The sequence below is a fragment of the Bufo bufo genome, chromosome 1 (assembly GCF_905171765.1).
Source record: "Bufo bufo chromosome 1, aBufBuf1.1, whole genome shotgun sequence".
Classification (NCBI taxonomy): domain Eukaryota; kingdom Metazoa; phylum Chordata; class Amphibia; order Anura; family Bufonidae; genus Bufo; species Bufo bufo.
The window spans coordinates 813,108,650-813,121,380 of NC_053389.1; the positions used below are offsets into that span (position 1 = coordinate 813,108,650).

Sequence of the window (12,731 nt, forward strand, 5' to 3'; positions counted from 1 at the left end):
CAGATTCTACATCAGGACACACTACTGCACAGCCCCATTAGATGATGAAGAAATCAGATAGAGAACCATTAATACATGACAGGAAGAGGTTTCTGTATTCTTGGATTTATCTGATATTTCTGGAGCTCCTAGAAGTATTTTTATCAAAACATATTTTAATGAAATATTGCACATTATAGAAGTTGTACTGCTCTGCATGCTCCAGCGATAGTTGAGGTGTATTGAGGTGAGATTGGGTATCAGGGGCATATCTAGGATTTCATCAACAGTAGGGGGAAGGGGGGATGTAAAAATATTATTGTGGCTATGTCCAGATTGAGAGGACTTGGCACACTCGTTTTCCCCTCATTCTAATGGCAATAATCTCCACAGAGACGAGTTGTCGCTGGGAGAAGTCTTCATAGTCACCTGGGTTGGGTGGAGAAGAAAAGGAGGTAAACAACTCATCTCTGATTTGTTTTCTTTACTTACTTTTCTTCTCCATCCAATACAGGTGATAATGACAACTTCTCCCAGTCACAACTCCCAGTCTCTTTGGAGTTTGCTATCTAGATGCCTTTGAGCACTTGCTTTTCCAGCACCATCCTCACCTTTGACCACCTTCTAAACAAATATCCTATCATGCTTTTAAACTAAGAAATTGCCCTCTAGTACCTCTGTCCATCACACTCACCTGGTTGACATCAGGAACACCAAGAAACCTACCCGGGGTCGTATTGTATGCCATCCCAACATTATTGACTGTAACAAAAAATCCAAAAATTAACTTCTGAGAACCCCTATAATGGTCCTGGGCCACCTGGGACCAAAAGGCCGGTTTTGCCCTCCACACCCATTCCATGACCCTTGGTTCAACCCCTACCTTTTTAATAATGCAGTTCCAGTTGAAAAAAATAATTCTTTCCAACCACTGGCAAAGGCGATGGAGGCAACCAGGGCTGGGCCCACAACTGCCACATCGTCTACAGCCCTATACTCAGAACAAGGGGCTCATCGCTTAATCCTCAGATCAGTCTTCCCATCCTTGTTTGCAAACATTGGACCCAAGAGCAGTTTCCAAAGACTATACTATGTATATGCTTGAAGAAGAACAAGGAAGGGCAGACAGAAAAAATGGAGAAATGCAAGAAGCAGTGATCTGAAAAGAACTGTTTCTGACCACATTAAATAAAAAGTTTACAGGACCCTGGCCAGACGAGATCCAAACTCTACATCGAAGAATGGTATTACCAAGGATGCCAATGTCCAGATTCTTCAACTCATTCTCAACTTTTGGATAAATTTCAGGTCCTCCTGTGAAATCCAACTGGATGATTTTGGTTTTACGTCTGGTCTGTTGCTCTGTGAAAGTTACAAACATCTGTAAGTGCCATGGTTTCTGAGAAGAAATATTCTGCTACTTATCCACAAGCCTAAAATGCACAAGAAAATCAGTGATGCTCCTGTACCCAGAGACCTCATTGACCAACCATATGCCTATGTACTAACCTCACTGCCACAATTATCCTGACTATATCTATAGTCTTCATTTGTCATATAAGCATCTGGAGACCTTGTTCATCTTGTCTGTATCTAGAAACCGCAATATTTGTGTTCACTGAAAAACTTTCCACCACTTTACATTGGTCTGCAGTTAGGAACCAATGTTTAGTAGTTAAGACTGTTCTAGACTGCATGACTAAGCCATGGCCCATGGACCCTAGGCCACCAGCCTTTTGGCCAGGGTACCAGCCTACTAAGAAAGAGGGACAGATAGCTCAGACCTTTCCTTAGCATGAATCCTTCTTCTGCCAGAGAGAAGACTGGAGGAGCCAGACCTATGCCTCGGCTGTATTGTTCTGCACTTATGTTCATACAGTAAAGAAGCACACTTGTTTACTGCAAACCCGGACTCTCTTGACCTTTCCTATTGGGTGCACCATGCCTTACCATCCTTTCTGGAGAGCAGCAACACATTGTGACATCTCAATGTTGCCCAGGGGATCCAACATAGCATTGGGGGCCACCTCAAACCCAGTCACTGCACACTAACTATGACATACCTGTCCCCGCCATACATCTGTGACCTGATCTCCTGGTACCTTCCCACACTCAGTCTCCGATATTCACAAGACGTCCTTCTCCACTCTCCGCTTATCTGCTCTTCAAACCGCCTCCAAGATCTCTCCCGTGCATCCCTCGTACTCTGTAACCCCAACATATCAGACTCTCACCTACCATGGAAACCTTTAAGAGGAACCTGAAAACCCACCTCTTCAGACAAGCCTACAAGCTACAGTAACCATGCTGCCGCATTACCGCTATATGAACACAATTACCCTCACCCAGTATATTGTGGGCAGGGTCTTCTCTACTTCTGTACCATTTTGTAACTCATCTTGTTCATGCTTATTGTACTTGTTTTATATTATGTATGCCCTACATTTATCCTGGGAGGACCTTGATAAAAGATAAATCAAGTCATTTGATCAAGCTAGGACGAATGTTCTGGTGCCGATATGGTAATAAAGGTCTCCACATACCAGCAGCAAGAACGAGAAATCCAGAGAATTCTCCTCCTCTCTCCATCTGGAGCTCTTCATTATCTGATCAGTATCTGTAAAGGAACAAGAAGCACTCCATATTTGGAGTTTTCTTTCAACCTATCAAGATCTCCAAACTGAGGAAGGACTTTAGATATTAGCATGATGAATGAATGCTCTCTAAACTTCTCTGTATCTGGACACCTCGTTGATCCTGTCTAGATGAGAATCAGATAAATATCTCCAGATAGAGATGGGTGAAGAAAGACTCTAGATACTGCCAGGATAAATGTAGACTCCAGAATTCTTGATCACCCTGAGTATATCATTGTACTCATGTTTTCCAGAACTCCCTCCATCCCTGCAAAATCTAGAAGGCCCCATTATGAGATCTCTCCAAATACTTTTCTTACCTATGCCTGCTGCAACATTTTTCAGTTTTTCCAGAGTCCGGCTAATAAGGACAACATCAAAACCCCTTTTGGCCAACTATGTAGAAGACACAGATGTGTTAGGAGATACAAGTGACAGAGACCTAGAGCGATGGACAGATATCTACTGACCTCCACAGCATAGGCCTTCCCGATTCCATCTGTTGCTCCAGTTACCACTGGAAAAATAAAGCAGTTAAAAAAGTGTTTTGTTCAAAAGTTTGTATAGTTTTTTTTTGTAAGGTCTGAGAACGCATTAGGTGCAAACATTTGGGCTGCTTTCCAGTAGTACGTTTTTGGATCATAAGTACTTAATGCAAGCTTAATATATCATGGTCTGTGCAAATGTACAGTACAGACCAAAAGTTTGGACACACCTTCTCATTCAAATAGTTTTCTTTATTTTCATGACTATGAAAATTGTAGATTCACACTGAAGGCATCAAAACTATGAAGTAACACATGTGGAATTATATACATAACAAACAAGTGTGAAACAACTGAAAATATGTCATATTCTAGGTTCTTCAAAGTAGCCCCCTTTTGCTTTGATTACTGCTTTGCACACTCTTGGCATTCTCTTGATGAGCTTCAAGAGGTAGTCCCCTGAAATGGTTTTCACTTCACAGGTGTGCCCTGTCAGGTTTAATAAGTGGGATTTCTTGCCTTATAAATGGGGTTGGGACCATCAGTTGCGTTGAGGAGAAGTCAGGTGGATACACAGCTGATAGTCCTACTGAATAGACTGTGTAGGGGGTTAGCTCTTCACCGGGGGTCATTCTCAAAGATACGCCTTTAGGACACCAGGTTTCAGGTCCAAACAGTGTATTTATTGTGCACACTCCAACCAATACAGGTTATCATGAAGTCGCAGATTCACCTAACACATGTGACATCCACATAAAATAATAAACACTCGTCCGTCCAGGCTCTAACTAAACATAAAGTTTCCTGACTCACCTAGGTCCCAGTTCACACCCTGTGAACTCATGCAGCTTTTGTCAGCCAATGTCCCACAGCCTCCTGGCTGTACAGAGCACAGTACGCCCACTGTCTCCAGTTCAGTATTTCTTGTGGGGGATTGGGGCTCAGTAGTCTGCCTGACTATGGCCCTGCGACCCTCCCAGGCGTCGCTGCGTCCCCCAACTCCAGGCTATCTCCCAGCCCTGTGGTCCCTCAGCCTTGCCCAGCTGAGACCACACAGACAGAGCCTCCAAGCCTCTGTCCACAGGTAACACAGTTCCCCCTTTCTGACACTCTGGGAGGTGCCTTATGCCAGGCTGATTACCTCCAGCTTCTCTCACCTGTGGTGGAACAGGGGTGTGGACCACACTATCCACCCCTTCCTTGCCTCTAACCTGAGTGAGACCTGTCACTGTCTCACATATCCCCCCCCCCCCTTTGTTCAAGCCCGTGAGGGTGAACACCTGCATAACCACGGGAGGCTGGTGAGAGGGCATCCACCTGGCCTGGACGTGGGGAACAGCCACCCACCCTGCTCTTTGGCTGCTCCCAATAAGAACCGGCCCAGCTTGGCTTTACAGCCACACTAAGTAACCCAGTGTCAGCGAGCACTAGCTGCCGCTGACTCATAAAATTACCGGTTCTTATTTCACCGAGGCCAGGAACCTCGGTGACACGTACCTTCCCTTTGTTCTGCCAGACCCACGCCAGCAGAGCTTGGTTTATCACTAAAACTAACATCTTGCCTAACCGAAACTGCCTAAAGGCCTCATGTGCCCATCTCATGACCAGATACTCTTTTCCTATTCTTTCCCGAGTGATAATGATGCGCTGTCGTATATTTTGCTCTCCCTCTTTTTAGATCCTCTGGCTCCTGTACATGCGCCTCACGTCCTTTCTTGGACTGCTGCAGCTCTTGCCTGAACTGTTCCGAGTCATGGTCATATCCCAACACTTTCTCCTTTGCTTTGCAGGGCTCCTTCAGCAGAGCATGCTTGCCCCTACTCGCTTCTTTTACGTGCATCTGGGTCACTTCTTCCTTCTTTCCAACAGTAGTTACTCCAGCTACTATGACAGTTTTAGAGACCTCTGCTTCTTTAGCGGCTTTTTCCACTTCGGCCGCGGCTCCCTTTGGCTTAACTTTGGTCTCTGCAGAACCTGGGGACTTCATGTCAACCAACATATCGGCCTTAACTTTTTCAGTCTTTGTCTTCTTGAAGTCTCCAGTCTCTTTGACCGCCTTCTCATCCTTCTCGGACATGGCACCCTAAACTTACCCTGTTAACCCCTCCCCCTCTTTCTCATCGAGGCAGGAGGCACCAGGGTCTTCAGCAGACTCCTCCTCGTCTTCTGTCATTTTCTCCAGAGGCTCACCTAGGACCCTGTTCTCATTTTGTGGAGGAGTCAGGAGATACAGCCCATTGTAATAGCCCGGATCCGAAAACTGATCATTCACCTCCTCGTACTTCTTCCCCAGCAGGCTGCTGGCTATTTGGAAGGCCTTGTATGCAGAGGGGACGTCTTCCAGGCCTAGGCTACACGCTACCACGGGTCTGTGGTCTTCGGCATCCACATCAGCCCCATCATCTGGTTTAGCAGAAGCATCTTCCATCTTCTCTGCCACAGCCAGCACCACAGTGCCACCCTCTCCAGTCCCATTTTTAACAGGCTCTGGCTTCTTGACGTCTTCCAGAGAACTCTCCTCTTCAGGTTTCTCACCTTCCACCTGCTGCTCGAGAGCACACTTAGATTTCTCCAACTCATCTTTTAAGCTCATGAGATTTTCAGTCTCTGCTCTGAGTTGCTTGTTCAGCCTCTCCAATTCAGCATGCTCCTCAATAGAGATGGCCCGAACTATCCGACGGCGAACAGTTCCCGGCGAACATAGCTTGTTCGCGTTCGCCTCTGCCGGGCGAACACATGCGATGTTCGGTCCGCCCCCTATACATCATCATTGAGCAAACTTTGACCCTGTACCTCACAGTCAGCAGACACATTCCAGCCAATCAGCAGCATACCCTCCCTCCCAGACCCTCCCACCTCCTGCACAGCATCCATTTTAGATTCATTCTGAAGCTGCAGTCTTAGTGAGAGGAGGGAGACTGTAACTGCTGCTGATTTAATTGGGAAATCGATAGCTAGGCTAGTGAATTCAGTGTCCACTCCAGTCCTGAAAGACTCATCTGATCTCTGCTGTAAGGACAGCGTCCTGACAGCACCCCAAAAAGCCCTTTTTAGGGCTGCAACATTAGTCTGCTTTTTTTTTTTCCTTTATATACATATTGCAGTTGCCTGGCCTGCCTGTGTGTGAGGAGCTGCAGGCCCACAGACTGTAGTGTGCCCACTGCCAGTGCTCACCCCTGTCATTCCGTGTGGCACAGGACTTTGCTTAAAAAAAGGCACTTAATTTTTACACTTTAATCTAAGGTTAGTTGCCTGCCAGTGTGTGTCAGGCTGACTTCCACTGACTGTAGTGTGCCCACTGCCAGTGCCCACCACTCATACCGGCTGGCACAGGACTTTGCATAAAAAAGGCATTTAATTTTTACACTTTAGTGTAATTTCAGCTGCTTGCCTGCTGCTAGTGTGTGTCAGGCCGACTTCAACTGACTGTAGTGTGCCCACTGCCAGTGCCCACCCCTGTCATCCCGAGTGGCACAGGACTTTGCTTAAAAAATAGGCACTTAATTTTTACACTTTAATCTAAGGTTAGTTGCCTGCCAGTGTGTGTCAGGCCGACTTCAACTGACTGTAGTGTGCCCACTGCCAGTGCCCACCCCTGTCATCCCGAGTGGCACAGGACTTTGCTTAAAAAATAGGCACTTAATTTTTACACTTTAATCTAAGGTTAGTTGCCTGCCAGTGTGTGTCAGGCTGACTTCCACTGACTGTAGTGTGCCCACTGCCAGTGCCCACCACTCATACCGGCTGGCACAGGACTTTGCTTAAAAAAGGCATTTAATTTTTACACTTTAATGTAATTTCAGCTGCTTGCCTGCTGCTAGTGTGTGTCAGGCCGACTTCAACTGACTGTAGTGTGCCCACTGCCAGTGCCCACCCCTGTCATCCCGAGTGGCACAGGACTTTGCTTAAAAAATAGGCACTTAATTTTTACACTTTAATCTAAGGTTAGTTGCCTGCCAGTGTGTGTCAGGCTGACTTCCACTGACTGTAGTGTGCCCACTGCCAGTGCCCACCACTCATACCGGCTGGCACAGGACTTTGCATAAAAAAGGCATTTAATTTTTACACTTTAGTGTAATTTCAGCTGCTTGCCTGCTGCTAGTGTGTGTCAGGCCGACTTCAACTGACTGTAGTGTGCCCACTGCCAGTGCCAACCACTGATACCGGGTGGCACAGTAGCTTGCCGATAAATAAGGCATTTAATTTTTAGACAGTAGTCTAAATTCAGTTGCTTGCCTGCTGCCAGTGTGTGTCAGGCCCGCTTCCACTGACTGTAGTGTGCCCACTGCCAGTGCCAACCACTGATACCGGGTGGCACAGTAGCTTGCCGATAAATAAGGCATTTAATTTTTAGACAGTAGTCTAAATTCAGTTGCTTGCCTGCTGCCAGTGTGTGTCAGGCCCTCTTCCACTGACTGTAGTGTGCCCACTGCCAGTGCCAACCACTCATACCGGGTGGCACAGTAGCTTGCCGATAAATAAGGCATTTAATTTTTACACTTTAGTGTAATTTCAGTTGCTTGCCTGCTGCCAGTGTGTGTCAGGCCCGCTTCTACTGACTGTAGTGTGCCCACTGCCAGTGCCAACCACTGATACCATCTCCCCGTTCGAAAAATCTATTCAATAAATGGCACCCAGATTGGGGACGTTAGAGGGATTAAACTGATGAGAATAGTACTACAGAAAATACCACTCATATCGGGTGTGACAGTAAATTGCACGGCGCAGACGCAGTCACCGTGGATAAAAACAAAGGGGAGGGAGCCAGCGTTTTTTTAACCATCTCCCCGTTCGAAAAATCAATTCAATTGACCTTTCGGGGACCCTTGGTGTTGTACGTGGCTGGGTGGAGGAAGAAACCTTCAATGACATCACCGGGACGTGGCTAGCTTGGTATCCAACCTTGTGCAAATGGGGAGTTTGCGGTTGTGCAAATGAACTGTTTGCGGTGCATTAAAAGGGGAGTTTGGTCTGTCAATGTCTGTGATGCGGGCGTAACCCTTACACTACCTGATCGATACAACATCATACCTGATCGTATACACACACTGGATGTTTTAAAGCACGTTATTCCAAACAATTTAGGAATGTTAGTTGATTTATGCCCTTTATGGATTAAAACCCGACTCTGCGTCCACTACGTAATTTTCCATGGGAGTTTTGCCATAGATCCCCCTCCGGCATGCCACAGTCCAGGTGTTAGACCCCTTGAAACAACTTTCTCATCACTATTGTGGCCAGAAAGAGTCCCTGTGGGTTTTAAAATTCGCCTGTCTATTGAAGTCTATGGTGGTTCGCCCGGTTCGCCAGTTCGCGAACATTTGCGGAAGTTCTCGTTCGCTGTTCGCGAACTGAAAATTTTATGTTCGCGACATCACTACTCCTCAAGCGCTTCTTCCAGGGCTTTAGCCAAGGAGAGGGTCTTGGTCTCCTTTTCCCAAGCATCAGTCTCTGTTTGGTCACTTTTTTCACCATATCGAGCCGAGATGTATTTCTCTTCAGCTAGGAGCCAGTCACACTTCTCCTGTTTCTTCGCTGGATTAGACATAACTTGCTTCTGGTGGTCCAGGTCCACCATCAGATCATCCAATCCTCGCTGAAGTTTGTTCTTGGTTTTCTCCACCTTTTTGTATGTCACACCCTGTTTCTCCAGGCGCTGAACCACCAACTCCATGTTTTTCAGCAGTTTCTTTTCAGCTTTTTGCACAAGCTTGTGGGAAGTGCCCCGCTTTTTGGCCTCCGGTTCCAGCTGCTCCTTGCTCGGCTCTGCTGCAGCAGATGTAGGAGTATCAACATTCTCTTTCTGGCTCTCCTTCTTTGCCCTTTCTGAAGCCTTCTTCAGTTGCTCTGTGAAGACAGCTAGTCCCGTCTCTAACGTTTCTAGGGAGCGTGAGGAGAGAGAGAGATCATCCTCCTGTTTGCAGCTGTACTGTCGTGTCAGGTCACCTACAACTGTCTGGATATGGGCTTCAGACCTTAGGCTGACGTCACCCGACTTAATTCTCGTCTCGCCAGATATAACTGTCTGGTTGCTACTAGTAACCACCTTTGTTTCGCAGGACCTTGACATGGTAGCTTCACTCTCTGGGTTGCTATCGGTCACAGCACATACGTCACCTATACCGCTCGTGTCATTATTAATTCTGACCTCTAGGGGCACCGATGAGCTAATCCTCACCTGGGACACTTCCTTAGTAACCAACCAACATTGTGGAGACTGCATTTCCACCTCTGGTACGTGCGGTACACCCTCTAGCCCTATCATATTTTCCTGCACCTTCAAACACTGAGCTGGAGCTGGGCTTTGCTCCACACTACTTATATGCATGTCTTCAAACCTTTTGATTACGTCATATCGCGCTTCATGAAACATATAAAATAAAGTTTTATCATCATTTACATTTTTACCACCAGGGGGCGCTTCTCCCCTGACCACAACCTGCAATGGAAAAGTCATATCACTGTCACCACATATTTCATATGACATCATATTTTCCTTATGCATTTCCGCACTTTTGTCACCATCACTTTGCACTTGACCAGCACCATTGTTTCCAATGGTCAATATTCTTTCCCCATGCAGGTCAAAGTGCAGCTCTCTTAGATCCTCACTTAAAGGGACAGGTACAGGTTCTGCAGGAGTTTCGTCACTATCTGCAGAAGTGTCTACCTTACCCCACAGCACCAAACCGATATCACGGCCCAACACTCCCTCATGCATGAGCGTATCTGTAACATCAAATTCATCAGTCTCTGTTCTCATTGGAGTCTCACGCTCAGTGAAAATCAGTGGATAGTCCTTATCCGCACAACTGTCCAGCACCTTTACTTATCAGCAGGGACACCTGCCCGCATCCTCCACCAATTGTGGGGGTTTAGCTCTTCACCGGGGGTCATTCTCACAGATACGCCTTTAGGACACCAGGTTTCAGGTCCAAACAGTGTATTTATTGTGCACACTCCAACCAATACAGGTTATCATGAAGTCGCAGCTTCACCTAACACATGTGACATCCACATAAAATAATAAACACTCGCCCGTCCAGGCTCTAACTAACACAGAGTTTCCTGACTCACGTAGGTCACAGTTCACACCCTGTGAACACATGCGGCTTTGTCAGCCAATGTCCCACAGCCTCCTGGCTGTACAGAGCACAGTATGCCCACTGTCTCCAGTTCAGTATTTCTTGTGGGGGGATTGGGGCTCAGTAGTCTGCCTGACTATGGCCCTGCGACCCTCCCAGGCGTCACTGCGTCCCCCAACTCCAGGTTATCTCCCAGCCCTGTGCTCCCTCAGCCTTGCCCAGCTGAGACCACACAGACAGAGCCTCCAAGCCTCTGTCCACAGGTAACACACTACCCCCTTTCTGACACTCTGGGAGGTGCCTTATGCCAGGCTGATTACCTAAAGCTTATCTCACCTGTGGTGGAACAGGGGTGTGGACCACACTATCCACCCCTTCCTTGCCTCTAACCTGAGTGAGACCTGTCACTGTCTCACAACTGTTAGAATTTGTATTATGGCAAGAAAAAAGCAGCTAAGTAAAGAAAAACGAGTGGCCATCATTACTTTAAGAAATGAAGGTCAGTCAGTCAGCCGAAAAAATTGGGAAAACTTTGAAAGTAAGGGCTATTTGACCATGAAGGACCTGAACCCAATCGAGATGGTTTGGGGTGAGCTGGACCGCAGAGTGAAGGCAAAAGGGCCAACAAGTGCTAAGCATCTCTGGGAACTCCTTCAAGACTGTTGGAAGACCATTTCAGGGGACTACCTCTTGAAGCTCATCAAGAGAATGCCAAGAGTGTGCAAAGCAGTAATCAAAGCAAAAGGTGGCTACTTTGAAGAACCTAGAATATGACATATTTTCAGTTGTTTCACACTTGTTTGTTATGTATATAATTCCACATGTGTTAATTCATAGTTCTGATGCCTTCATAGTCATGAAAATAAAGAAAACTCTTTGAATGAGAAGGTGTGTCCAAACTTTTGGTCTGTACTGTATGTGCAACCTTCCAGCGTAAGGTCTAAAACTCAATTAGCTCATCAGGTCTTCTTAATCCCCAGCTTTCACGTCAACATGTCCACATGAGCTTTTTCACCCTTGTAGGCATAAAATATTACTGGAGTGAATCCAACTTTCAGGATCTTTGTAGGTTGATGTTGTCATACGGCCACATTCGAAGGGTGTAAGAATGATGCATCTTAATGTCCGTATTATGGTCATACAGCCTAGACTTTGTACGAGTCAAAATATCTAAACCCAGATTCTAGGGTAATCTAAATTTGATTTGTATAAACTATTTTGGGGGTTTGTCTGAGTTTCAATGTCGTAATTTGGACTCTACGAAGATATGCTTTCATTGTGGCTGACGGAGCTTGGGGCCATAAGACAGCAAAGCAAGAGGTATTAATCATGCATTCACCTAAGATATGAGAGGCCAGGAATCCAGAGGATTTTTACTACTTTGGCTAATCATTAATTAACTCAAACTATGAACTTTACCTATCAGGGTTGTAGTATACATAGAAGGGAGTGGAGAAGATGCAGAAGCTGATAAAAGTCCAAGGCAGAGGGTAACAACAGACAATCACAAAGAACCATGTTGATATGGTGCAAGATGATGAAGCGGTTTATGTAACTTTACACAAGGCCTATAAAAGTATTCCCATCCCTTGCATTTTGTAAGGCACGGCAGCGAGGATTCAAAGAGGCCATGACACAAAATTAATAAATGCATAAGTACAGTATACACAGCCCTTTAAGTCAGGATTTAGTAGACAAATTCTCAACTGGAGCAAAGTTTAGACTCCCACCATGGCGGTTTGCTCTTGCATCCAGAATTTCTATGCATTCTGCAGCATTTAACCTTGTGTAGTGAAGCTTCTCCACCATGTCCTCATTGATTACTCTAAACCTCTAGGAAAAGGGAAGGAAAGGAACCATGCATGTCCCCTCTCAGTCACTCACCTGCCCAGCCTCCATACTTTTTAAGGTCCGTGCTCCACACCCTGGAGAGGATATGAACTCTGAATCCTTTCAGGAGTTTCCATACCTGTTTGAGAATTATGTAGGTTAAAGCCAGGTGACCCAGCAGATTGAGCCCCTGAGGTATTAGAAGGTCCATCTGCTCCATCATGTAGTTCCTACATAAATGTCACCAGCGTTTATCTGCATGTAAACTTTAACCAGTCCCACCTCCGGCTAGCAGCAGGACTCTTCAGATGATATCCCATCTGTACGTGCAGAGGTCACAGAGGTGGAGTTAGCAGAGTCTCAATAAAAAGACTAAAATTAACAGCACCTCCAGTGAATTCCACACATTGGGGCACATTTATTAAGGCGTTTTAGACGCCAGTTTCAATAAAGCCCCACAGCTGGCGGAGGATCCACCGAAGTTATGAAGAGGCGCCGCCCTCTCCATAACTTCGGTGCATCCAGCTCCAGTTCTAAATGTAAGGCAGCTTCCTAGCTCTCTTACATGTAGACCTTTTTCATGGCCTGACAGCCTGTCCCCTTCTGCACCCACAATTTTAGAACTGGCATGAGCGGGGAAAAGTCGCGGATAACGGCGCAACTAACCGTTACGCCACCTGCGCCTGAAATACGCCTAATATAGGTGTATTTCAGTA

General features: G+C 46.3%; 1 protein-coding gene across 2 annotated transcripts in view; it reads right to left on the reverse strand.

Annotated features, from left to right (window-relative positions):
• Positions 1-12,321, reverse strand: part of LOC120986586 (very-long-chain 3-oxoacyl-CoA reductase-B-like) — an 83,011-nt gene extending 70,690 nt beyond the window's left edge. Inside the window, exons 1-6 of one of the 2 annotated variants that reach the window (XM_040415248.1) lie at positions 12,250-12,321; positions 12,070-12,154; positions 3,086-3,132; positions 2,936-3,011; positions 1,231-1,341; positions 674-741 (exon numbers count right to left, since the gene is read on the reverse strand). In XM_040415248.1, the coding sequence (XP_040271182.1) occupies positions 674-741; positions 1,231-1,341; positions 2,936-3,011; positions 3,086-3,132; positions 12,070-12,154; positions 12,250-12,276 (414 nt within the window). In that variant the 5' untranslated portion in view covers positions 12,277-12,321. Of the gene's footprint in view, positions 1-673; positions 742-1,230; positions 1,342-2,935; positions 3,012-3,085; positions 3,133-12,069 lie in introns of both variants that reach the window. The other variant, XM_040415247.1, reaches the window with a different exon arrangement.
• Between the last annotated feature and the right edge of the window lie 410 nt (positions 12,322-12,731).